The 12,916-nt window shown below is 37.1% G+C and overlaps 1 protein-coding gene across 1 annotated transcript; it reads left to right on the top strand.

The window, feature by feature from the left end:
- The first annotated feature begins 9,527 nt into the window (after positions 1 to 9,527).
- LOC149250755 (uncharacterized) lies at positions 9,528 to 10,331 on the top strand. The gene has a single exon (XM_089453741.1). The coding sequence runs from the start codon at positions 9,528 to 9,530 to the stop codon at positions 10,329 to 10,331; it is 804 nt and encodes a 267-aa protein (XP_089309867.1).
- The last annotated feature ends 2,585 nt before the right edge of the window (positions 10,332 to 12,916 follow it).

Here is a 12,916-nt window from a genome sequence, read left to right as displayed (position 1 = left end):
AAATCGACCATATGGTAGAGTGCATTCAGTTCAACTAAACTATTGTCATTTCCTCCTAGTATGAATCAATAAACATTTAATGCTAATAGTAAGCTTTTAAGTTCTAAGACATTTGTCCCTGTTGCCACCAATTCAAATATTTGTGTGCCTATTGCGACTACATTTAGCCATTGCTTCACCACTCGTCACTAAATACCTAAATTTATACAAAATTTAGTATTCACCCATCAAATACAATTATTTTCCAAATAACATGAAAGAGCAATTGATACATGGTAGCAGACTGAAGCTTACCAGAAAGACTGAAGAAGAAATGGATAATTTAGCTATATCAGTAAAATTTAAGTTTACCAGAAAGAATGAACAAGAGAGGACTGATGTAGCTATATCAATTAAAGTTTACTAGAAAGACTGAACAAGGAATAAACCGTGTAGCTCTACCACCACGATAAGATATCAGTTACCAAATGTGGTCAAAATTTCTTAGTTCCAACTTGGCTCCATTTCGTTGAGATGGACAATTATTTCTTCAAGGTCTTGCAAGCTAACTGCATCGAAACCTGTGAATAACTGGAATGGTAGTTGGTATGATTTTCATCTCTGCTTCTATGTCTTTGTAACCTTGCACATATCATGTGTAATCTCATTGTCACATGTTATATTATATTGATTTCATGACCCCGAATATCATAAAAAAGATTAAAAACAACAATAAATAAAATTAAAAACAACCCCTATTACTGAGTTCCATTCCCTTGCTATCAGGTATCATATTCACAGGAGGAAAAAAAAGGGAGGCGGGATGGGCAGGAGAGTGCTCCGATAGGCAGAGAGAATCAATTATATTAACCATAGTTGAAACCCTCAAACATGCATGGCTTTTTTGTTCATAAATTGATGTCCCTGTGTCAAGCTCTTGTTTGTGCGCTCACTTTTATGCATTCAAGACCCTCCATCTACTCAATGAATTTAGATCATAACTACTAGAAATAGCAATTACTCCCGCATGTGGATTTGGTTAAACATAGAGAGCCAGTTAACTAAGTGATTGAGTGTTTGAGTGTTGAGTCAAGTTGATTTAAGTGATTGACGACTTTTAGTGTGTGATTGCATGTCAAGATATTTTAGGCCAAGTAGCTAGTTAGAAAAGGTTAAATACCCTTCACTGGGTTGATTGTAAGCATCATGTTTTGTGTGATTAATAGAAGAGCATCAACTCGTGTTTTATGTGTGAATTTATGTTTTATCTCCTCTACCTTTCCAACAATAACATCTTAGCGCTTGACCTCCAATCCATCTCACTAAACCCGCTTAGGTAAAAATACACAGTGTTGCCAACCTCTTCTAAGTTGAAAGGAGTAGAGTCATTGTCTTATTCACGTCGTTATCTAATAAACAAGAAAGGATGGTCTCTTTTCTTTCTATGCCTTTTCATTTTGTGAGCCACATTAACTTAGACCATGGGAACCTCTGTTGGGCAAGCATGTCGAGAAAAGCCAAAAGAAAAGAAAGCAACAGGTGGCTAGTTGTTGAAGTTGTATAACCACTACATGTTGCTATCATTGTGTTCGTGGCATAAGAAAATATTATTCTTCTTCACAACATTGTAACTACAGATTCCCTTAGATGCTTTATAGGATCTGCAAACCCTGAATCCTTGAGCATAAAAACATGAGTTGAATCCCATATGACCATTCTTGAGGGTTAACAATCATGATGAGAGTTGAATTATGAGGAGAGAAAAATTGAGTTGAATCCAATATGAACATTCCCTAGGGTTAGCAAGCTTGATGGGAGTCAAATTGTAAATAGTGGCCTAAGAGTGTCATTGAGGTGCGAGAGATTGAGGGAACCAATGGAGGAATAAGAGATCTTGAAACAAGGTGGGGACTTGGTAGCTCTGCTCTTCCTTCCAAATGACCTAGTAGCTATTCTCTTCTTGCCAAATGAACCCAAGAGAGAATGATAGTGACACATGTATGAGTAAGACACAAAGTTCTAGGATGTCATCAGCATTGAGAGGATTCCATACCACTGTGGACAAGTGGTCAAAGGATGGGCCCATGTGGCGGTGCCGATGTTGTTGGTCATGTGTATGTTGCAATCATTCATTTGGAATTACAATTTCTTAAATTAAAAAAGTATGAATTGAGTTTACTATAGAGCCTCCTGAAAAGAAGAACAAGTGTTTGAAACAATTCTTTAAAAAACTTTTCAAGTTGGTCTTTGTTGTGCAAATAACTCGCATGTTAATGATATTAATAGGTTTTGTTAGAACTTTATCAATTTTTTTTCGTTACTATCTTACTAACTACTCTCAAAGTGCATATTTCAACAAACTCAAAACAATTTTTTCTTATAAGAGCAGCAAGTCAAGTGTTTGTAACTTGACTTTTGCAGAGATCTAGAAATTTCAAGTGTTCTCAATCAGAGGGCCTTTTCACTGTCAAATGCTCAAAATAAATGACAAGGTCAAGCTTTCTAACTTTTGAAAATATGAACAACACTGATATTTACATTAGAATACCATTACTATATTTCCACATAATATTTCAAACTGAAACCATGTTCAAGGAAAATGGAGCCCTAAAATGGGATTTACTGTCACAGTATCAATTCATTCCAAATGTAAAAGTTTTGCACAACTCTCTTGAGTGTCAAGGTTTTACAACATACTAAATTTGGATCTGAAATATAATAAATAAAATTTTAAGGAACAAGGAATAAATTTACCTTCAGTTTCCTTCCCTCAAGGTAAATTGGAAAAGATGTGAACAAGGTTCCGTTTGGTCATAAGTCATAAAATGGAATCCTAGAATTGAATGCATAACACCATCAAAATAACTCTTCAATAGGTAAAGAGATGAAGCAATATCTTGTTATGTCTGATGAAGATACTTCTACCATATACTTCTACCAGTAATAGAACAGAAGCTCTTAACCATATTTTAACAACTCTAATTTGAAACAACTATGGGTGAATTATATTTTGTTAAGATCAAAGTAGATTATGTAATATTAAAATATTTTTTTTACTTCTATAAAATATTATATAATAATAATAATAATAATATATAATAATAATAATAATAATAAATAGATTATTTTTTTAAGCATTTCCAAAACACTATCAGATTATTTATTGGTCACCTAAAAGTAGTTTGTTGTAAAAACACATATTCATCCTGTACAACAAAATCTCTTCATCATACCCATAAATCCAAATTTCTAAAAGTGGTTTGATCAAATATGGAAATGAAGATATCTCCTTCAGCTCAAATCACAAAACAATTTCCATATATATTACCCTTTCAAAAAAGCCCAAACATTTTCAAAGTAATAACCTCGTGGATACCATTTAAATCTGCAATAAACTTAACGAAGGATGTGAAAATTTGTGAAACTAGATTAGGATATCCATAAAACATTTTAGTATGCTCTAACCAAGTTTGATGTAAGAGTCAATTTCTATATCTAACGATACATGTGAAGTTTCCGATGCAAACAGGGAAAAAGCTTTCTCATATTATTTTGTTAAGGATTGCATGTTTTTGCGATTTGGTGCCAATTGACTTGTTGCACTTCTTTAGTATACCATTTATGATATTATTCAATTTAGATGGATATCCATTTGTGTTTTTTAGTAGTGTTTTTATCATGGTGCCAACAACATGGATGCCTTATGTTCGATGCCCTGCCCCAATGAATACCTCAATTGTTTTTTAAACAATATAGTGGTAACAAGTTTCTTCAATTGCTGGATTGAAACAAACAATAATGTGGTAACATGTTTTTTCAACTGCGGGATTAGATAGGTCATCATATCAGCTCTTTTACTTTTGGCATTTTTATTTTTAGCTTTAATGCAAATTTATATTTAATTCTACAGGTTCCGGGAGAATAGATTTCCTTGCGAGCATTGTTATATATTCATTATCGACTGATTCAATGAACAAAACAGAAACAGGAGTGCGGGATGTGTGAGCTAATTGCAAGATCTAATTGCTGCCTCTACAGCCACTCTTGTTTAAGTTATTAAATCTGCAGTGGTTCACTTTGCACACTTCCCATTATTGAATTATTTAATTCATTAAACATATACGGGTTGTTTACATTTCCATTCAAACATCGCATTATAAAATTCTATAAAATTCAAAGTACCATTTGTCCGGTTAGGATTTGTAACATATGCTATGAACTAAGCTGTCAAAGCTGTCAATTTTTATGGTAATTAATGGGAAGAACGTTTTTAAGTAATAAAACAAGGCTGCATAACTGTTGTTTCCTGTAGCTTAGTTTAATTATCCAATTTTAAAAAGTATGAATTAATTTCTACATTTGAACAAGGACTATGTACTGGCTACTCTTGCTTAGTTTAAATATAATTAAATTAAAGTGAAAAACAATAAAAATATATAACTTCATATTAATAAAAACTACAATTAAAATAACAAGATAATTCATGATTACATTCTCTACTTGAGTAGAGATTATAAGAACTCTATTTGTTGATGATTTTTTATAAACGTTAATACCATATTTGTTCAATGTATAATGTTGAGGTTATGGAAGTATTTTAGTTGAAAACAAAAAGTTTTCAAGGAAGATGGTAATGTCATTGCACCCTTGTTTAACATATATTTCTGAAATTTCCAGGGTATTGGTTTAAATGTGGTAGAGATCATTTAACAACTCACGCATTATTAATTATAAACTTTAATACCATATTTGTTCAACCTATAGTGTTCAGGGTAAAGTATTTTAGTTGAAAACAAAAAAAAAATCGAGAAGGATGGTAATGTCATTGCACTATTGTTTAACATATATTTCTGAAATTTGCAGGCTATTGGTTTAAATGCAGTAGAGGTCATTTAACAACTCACACTTTAGGTCATTTAACAACACACACATTATTAACCATTTTCAGTGCTTCATTCAACTTGACTTAATTTTAAAACGTAAAGGTATAATGTAACAAATGAGATTTAACAAAATCCTTCATTCAACTTCACTTAATTTTAAAATGTAAAGGTATAATGTAACAAATGAGATTTAACAAAATCCTATACCATGTTTGAGTGTGAAAGTGGCATATTTTCACTTCAAAATCTATTATCTACTTTTGTGTAGGGAAATTTAACTAACAACGTTGCAATTGATTGTTATGATTGTGCAAGCAACATTCATCTTTGTTCCAAAGTTGCAGTTACCTTAATAAAAGTATTTTTGGGAGCTTTATCTCAACCCAAAATTATTAAGAAATATTCAAGAATATTGAGAACTAATTAGGGTAACTCTTGATAATATGGCACCAATGTCCCATTTTATACTAATTATTGACATGGCTCAAGAATTATCTTGTAATTATGATTTCTTCTTTAAAAAAAATATCCTTTTTAGAATAAAGATATAACATGCATTATTGATTGGTACTAACACAAATTCAAAGCTAAACTTGATATTAGCAATGCTAGCAAAATAAAAGTAAAACTAAGTTTAATGGCCCTAGTGAAGAGAAAGTTATGTAAAAAGTTCTATAACAAATGCATTTCATATTATCTACATATTTTCATTTATAGATAAAATATCATAATAGAGAATTTGCCAAAAAAAAATATTTAATTTTAAATTGACAAAAAATCCCAAACACAATATATCTTTATAATCAAATGGAAAATTAAAGTAAAATTACTAAAGCTTAGTTTAAATATAGCTAAATTAAAGTAAAATTATTGAATTCAAGTTAGTGTTAAGGTTTATAATCCTTTTAATTTAGGTTTCACTCATTGGTAAATTGAAATATTCTGTTAATTGTAATTATGCATAATTTTTTAATTGTAATTATGCATTGCTTGCAGGTATGAACGACTTTGTTGCTAATTCCATTTTTTGAAATATGAATTCATCCACCATAAGTGAATTATGACCTAAAACTACTTTTGATTAACTATTGCCAAGAGAAGTATGCCGAAAGCAACCAACCAGGCTGCCTTAGATCTGCTCAGCCGCTCCTATCCCTGATGAGCAGGTAAGTCCGAGGATCCAATACATGCTCTGCACTCATTCTTTCCCTGCTTCATAGCTGTTTTGTCTTCTCTGAATCCTCATGCATGCCTACTGCTCGTCGCGTTGATACCTGAAGATATCAGCCCATAGCTACCCATGATAGCTATCAAACTGACACACACTCCTCCCTATGGTAGGGGTGATGGTTTTGGCCTGCCTCTGATATTCTCGTCCCCACAGGCAGCGGAGTTGCTTTTCGTTGAATATCTTTTCTCTTCCCTTTATCAGTGGCAAATCACTCTGTTTTCAAATCAACTGGTTTTTGGTTCCGCTAGAGGTAAATAGTTGCTCTCCCCTCGGCATGCGCCTGGAAAGAGGTCAGTTGGTATCAATCCCTCCCAGTTTGTGTTTTTCTATTTCTGTATCTTTTCGTTTCTAGAAGTAGCTCTTAGATTTCGTTTAAGATTGTATAAGCCTTTGTGTTTCGGAGATGTTTCTAAATTATGTTTGCTATAAATCTTTAAGTCCAGAGATGGAAGGGAATTAAGTATAAATTTCTTTTAGCATGCTCCTTAAAATTTCTAAGATCTGGTCTGATAAAGATCACTATGGTCTGGGCAATCTTTCGCATCCTGAAGAAGTTCATAGAAACTCATAAACCGTGCTCAGACATACGTTTCAAAATAGGAGGGTGGTGGTGTATCGTTGAAATTTATTGTTGCTGCTTAGCGTGTCAAGATTCGTCTACCAGTTAACAAAATTAGGGAGATGGTATTCTTCTCGAGTTTCAATCCAAAGCAGGAACTCTCTTTCTCTGTAGAACTTGGAATTGTCATGGCTTGCAACCAGTAGCCCTGTCCATCAACCGGAGTCTCAATACTTTCTGGACCGAAAAAATTTTTCGGGCCCGGATTTTCTCAGCCTTATCTGGATTTTTTTTTCAAATCTCATAGGGATTTGAATTGTGTCCTTAGATGACGTGTATTTGTACTTGAAGGCAAAAACAATCCAGGATCACCCATCCTCAGTAAATTACCTTCTGTAATCCCGTATCCCAATAGTTATTATCTATGACCAAAAAGTGGTTTCTATTTCTGTGTCTGCCTCGGATCCTGGAACCATTACTCTCGAGTCTTCTAAGTATCAGTTTTAGTGTCAGAGCTGGTGTAACATCACTTAAATTCCCTCGTCTGGCATTTACTTAATCCAGGCTTTATGCTCTGAGTGTGGTCAGAGTTTGATTAATTTTCTGGCACCAAATCGATCCGGAAATCCAATTTAGGACTAAGGTACTGGCTCTAATCCTGAGGTAGGGGTTTTTGGAGGTGCATGGAGGGTGGGTCAGATGCGTCGGCCATGGAAGCCATGGTTAGGGCTGCAATCCAGGCCGAGAAGGCATGGGAGGATGCCACGTTGTCGGGTGGATGGCAATCCACCCTCGATGACGTGGTTGTCAAATCGGCGATGTGTGATGCTGACAGGGAGAGAAAAGGTATCCATAGAGACAAGTCGTCCAGGAAGGATGATAGGAGAGGTGTTAACCATCAGAAAAAGTTGATGCGTGAGCATGCTAGCAGTTACAACAAGGCCCGCAACCCTGTCAAAACTATTCCCCCGCCGACTGCAATTAAATTGGACAACATTCACCTGACCGAAAGAATTGAAAGCTTACAGGACCTTGCCTTGGTGGGTAAGTGGCATTTTCTAGAAATGGACGATGCCGGGATGAGAAAGTGGCTTGAGGTTCAGTGGAAACCTGTGATTGGATATACCCCCATCATTTCTAATCTTATGAAAGAGTGGTACTGCTTCCATTTTCTGAAGGCCAATGATGTAGAATCTATCCTGAAATGTCCATGGGTATACAATAGGAGCTTCCTCGCCCTCTACAGGTGGTACATAGGATTTAACCCTTTAAAAAACACTCCGTCGAATAACCTTATTTGGGTCAAGCTCCCAAATCTGCCCCTAGAGATGTGGTCCAAGGAGATGCTTGCTGAAATAGGTAATTCTATTGGAAGATTCATTTATGTCGACCCAAGATGCCTGGGTGCGAAGGACAAGAGAACAGCGTGGATACTTATTGAGAAGGCCTATAGGGGGGGGGGGTTCCCTGCCCATATTGAGATTTCTTGGAGAGACCTGAAGATCAAACAAAGACTAGATTTTTGGGGCATCCCTTTCAGATGCTCTGCGTGTCACAGAACAGGTCACCTTATCCAAATTTTTTATCGGCAACTGTTGTCAAAAAGCAGGATGTTGCATCGTAAGATCAAGGTAGACTCTCCCATGCTCAGCGAAAAGGAGATCCCAACTCCTTCAACTTCTCTCTCCCCGACAAAACTTGTGAATGGGCAAGTTTCTAAAAATCTGGATAAAAATGTCATTTGTTCTCCGCAGTATTTGTCTCAGGAAGCCTCTTATGAAAGAGATTCAAGACCCGAAAGCTTGAGTAAGTTTGTAGGCACCTCTAAAATCAAGACTCCGCCTTTCCAGTGCCTACCTATTCCGGAGCCGAATGATGACAAAGCGGTCCTGTCCCCTCCTCCCATATAGTTTAAAGACTTTATTGTGGGATCCCACCCCATTCTTATTTCCTCATCATCGTCGTCGCCCAAAAAGTCCCTGAATCTATCCTCGAATGGAAAGGATCCAATGATAGTTGTTACCCCTCTAAATTCCCCGACCTTCTCTCCTGTTAATCCATATGATAGTGACCTCGACTTTCTCTTAAGCAGAAAATCCTTGGAGCTGGAACCGTTGATTATCCATAAACCGAGTAATCCTGGAATGCCTTTTATTAGCCCAAACTCAGCAAGGAATATAACAGTCAGAAAGAAGCATATTGATGGTAGCAGACATTTCAGGGGGAGGACAATTGTAGCAGACATTAGTATAAGGAACCTATCCCTGACTAAGGTTCCCATCTATGACATGTCAGAGACATAGCCTCTTAGAGCATGCGTGGCTGGTAATTCTTCTAAATGACCTTTATGATATCGATGAACATTCGAGGTCTAGGAGCAGACCTCAAATTTTTGGCGCTAAAAGACCTCTTCCATTCTGCTCAGCCAAAAATCATTTTAATACAAGAAATGATGCATAGCAGCCATGTATCCATTGCCTATTTTAGGAAAATGTTTCCCTCATGGTTCCTAGTAGCTTCAAAGGCTAAGGGTCTATCGGGAGGGCTGGCGGTTCTGTGGGACCCTGATTGGATCAGGGCAAGGGCGTTCAAGTGTTTCACCGGCATTCTCATTTCAGCATCCATCAGAGAAAAAGATTGCCCTATTAATATTTTGAATACCTATGTCCCTTATAAGAACAAGTTCACCTTTTGGGATAAATTATTTGCTTCAGAAATTTTTGATATAGAATCTCAGGTAATTGCAGGTGATCTCAACGTAATTCTAAGCACTAAAGAAAGATGGGGAAACTGCGAGAATAAAGATCCACTTGTTGATCGCATAAAGCATGAACTTTTGTAGAGAAATTTTGTAGACATTGCCCCTTCTAAAATGATGTCGATGTGGGATAACGGAAGATCAGAAAAGGCGTATATCGCTAAAAGGATCGATCGGTTCATTGTTCATGGCAACATCATTGATAAAATGGGAATGCCACACTCATCCATTGGGACTGCTCTTATATCCGACCATAGACCAATTTATCTCTATTGGAAGGAAAGTGGTTTAAGAAAGGGGTACCCTTTTAAATTCAATAGAACATGGCTGCAAGACCTAGACTTCAATGAGGTCGTAACTAAATCTTGGAAGGATTTTTTTGCTAAGGATTCGGTTCCCTCGTTTATGACTTTCAGAGACAAGCTGAATGCCATGAGAAAAGTGGTCAAAGATTGGCAATTTAAAAAAAGACAGAGGGATAGAGCCTCTCTTCAAGAAATGCAGAGGGAGCTGGATAGGATCCACATGGCTATGGACGCTAATTCCTTTTCCTTTAGCATGAGATGTAGGATAAAAGAGATGAAAAGGAAAAAACAGAACATTTTGAAACAGGAGGAAGCCTTTTGGAGGCTCAAAAGTAGAGTAACCTGGCTTCAGGATGGTGACAGGAATACGAAGTTCTTTCATAAATATGCAAATTCCAGGCATGAGAAGAACACCATATGGAGGATAAGCGATGGTCAAGGAGGCTTTTATGTCACTCAACAAGATATCTCTAAGGAAGCTGTAAATCATTTTAAAAGCCAATATAAAAGAAGGGAAGGATGTGGTATCCAGGACATCCTATGGGGAATCGATTTGGTGCCTCAGATGTTTAATGATGAAAAAAATAAGTCTCTTTCGGCCTATAACAGAGGATGAGCTTATGGGTGTTTTGAAGGACTTTAAAAAGGACAAATGTCCTGGCTCGGATGGCTAGACAATAGAATTTTTTATTCATTTCTTTGATATCATCAAGCAAGATCTATTGAGGATGGTCGAAGCATCAAAAATTTCAGGTAGTATTCATCAAATTACATCCTCCACCCAAATATCTCTTATCCCGAAAAAAGTGGAGGCGGTTTCCTTCCAAGATTTCCGGCCGATTTCCTTATGCAACATATCTTTCAAAATCATCACAAAAATTATTGCTGAAAGGATAAAAGAGACTCTGGCCACCTTTCTTACTAAGGATCAACATGCTTTTTTAAAGGGAAGGAATATATTGGATGTCGTCGCCAATACACAGGAAAGCTTGTTTACTATGCTCTCGGAGAAATCAGACGCTGCCATTCTGAAAATTGATTTACAAAAAGCTTATGACTGTTTGGACTAGGGCTTTATAAGATGTTTATTAGCAAAAATTGGCCTGAAATCAAACTCCATTAGCTGGATTATGGCCTGTGCGGAGAATGCGAATTATGCAGTCATCATTAATGGCATGCCCTCTCCTTTTTTTCAAGCTAAAAGAGGGCTTCGTCAAGGTTGCCCTCTATCCCATCTTCTGTTTATCCTGGCAATGAACTCTCTGAGCCTTCACATTAACAAGGCGGTCTCAAAGAATAGGTGTAGGTCCGTAAATATATGCAGGAAAAACTTCATCTCACACAATCTTTTTGTTGACGATGTGCTTATTTTTGCTATGCTCTGCAGGGTGTCATGGAGCTGCCTCTATGATATCGTTAATAGATTTCAAAGCGCAACAGGGTTACATATAAACAAGGCTAAGTCTGTTCTTTTCCACAATGACACCAATATGGAAATGGTGAATTGGGTCTCTGAGTTATTTGGAATAGAGTCGAGGCCGATCAAGGATGGTGTAAAGTACCTGGGCTTTCAGTTAAAGGCCAACAGTTACTCTAGTGCGGACTGGCAGTGGTTGATTGACAGGTACTACAAAAAGATCTCGGCTTGGGAATTCAAGTGTCTCTCCTTGGCGGGTAGAGTTATTTTCACTCAAGCTGTCTTATCGCAACTGTCTGTTTACTGGGCTCATATTTTCTTCCTCCCTGCAAGTATAATACACAAAATGAACAAGATCTCTACAAATTTTATATGGGGCGGTAAATCTCATCAGAAGAAATATCACCTTTCTAGGATGGAAAAGATAGCTTCGCCCAAGAGTTTAGGAGGCTGGGGATTACTGGATTTGAGGGTCTTTGGTAAAGCTCTCCTTTGTAAGTCTTTGTGGAGGGGGATCTTTGGGGAAGGGCCGTGGAGTAACTCTATCAAAAAGAAATATATGAAAGGAAGGGATATAGAATTCTGGTACAGGAAAGGCAGGATTGGTACAAAATATGGATAAGCTATTTGGCTCAGTTTTCGAAAAATAAAGCAATATTTTCTAAAAAATTTAAAGTGGAAATTACAATCTGGCAGCAGAATTCTTATTGGCATAGACCCCATCATGGGTGGCCGGGAGGGCATTTCCTTTCCTGAGGAACTTCTTAGATTTTTCCATAGAATCAGTATTTTTACTTGGGACAAGCTCATTTCAGCTTGGCAAGGTCCCCCTCTGGAAAGAGGCCAATGATTTCGGCATGCCAGTTTCTCTGGCTGGGCTTTGGAAATCCGTCATGGTATCTCTGAAAGGTTGTGGCTTTCATCGTACAAGGGTAGTAGACTATCTGATCTGGACGGTTCCAAATGCAAACATGGTGGTTCAAGTAAAAGACATTTACGCTGATCTGTTTGGCCCAAAGTCCCCTCGTTTTAGTTCGATTTTTCCTCCGCTCTTATGGAAGACAGGCTGCCCTCCGAAATTAATTTTCTTCTCGTGGCTTGTCTTCCACAACAAAAATTTGACATGGGAGAATCTGAGGAAAAGGAATTGGCACGGGCCGAGCAGATGTGTGATGTGCGATTCTCACGAGGAATCCAATTTCCACATGTTTTTCCAATGTCAATCTTCGATGCAAATCTGGCAGGTCTTGGCAAATCTATATGGTTTCCCTCTCATTGTTTTTGTTTCTACTCAGGCAGCTTTTGATTGGTGGAGTGTGCAAAAAGACTCATGGAGGCCCATGATTATTATTGTCCTTTGGTGTGTTTGGAAATGGAGGAACAACAAGATTTTCAAGGAATCAAAGATCCCTCTTAGTTCTATCCTGCAGCAAATCATATCTGTCTATGATACTATTCCAAAAAAGCAGCCCAATATGAAGAAAGGCAATAGAGCAGAGGATGTATGCTTCCACTCAGAGACTCTAACGACATTTTTTGATGGTGCTGAACAACAAAATATATGTGGATGTGGGGTTCACATCATAATGGACAAGAATCTGCAATACTTTATTTCATGGAATGGAGGGAGCGGTACCAATAGCTTGGCTGAGGTGTGGGCCCTAGCAGGTCTTCTCGCTTTTTGTATCTTTTTTGATATCCAGTCTATTTCTATTTTTAGTGATTCCAAATCTGTGATTGATCATGTCATGGGATCGAGTCACATAAGATCCCGCCACCTAGCA

The sequence above is a fragment of the Pinus tabuliformis genome, chromosome 7 (genome assembly GCF_031772625.1).
Source record: "Pinus tabuliformis cultivar Carrire ecotype Pingquan chromosome 7, CPIR1, whole genome shotgun sequence".
NCBI classification, from domain to species: Eukaryota; Viridiplantae; Streptophyta; class Pinopsida; order Pinales; family Pinaceae; genus Pinus; species Pinus tabuliformis.
The sequence above is the reverse complement of the archived record's forward strand: the minus strand, read 5'-3'. Positions and strand labels throughout refer to the sequence as shown.

Coding starts and splice junctions, on each gene's coding strand:
- LOC149250755 (XM_089453741.1), top strand. CDS start 9,528: ATGTCGATGTGGGATAACGGAAGATCAGAAAAGGCGTATATCGCTAAA.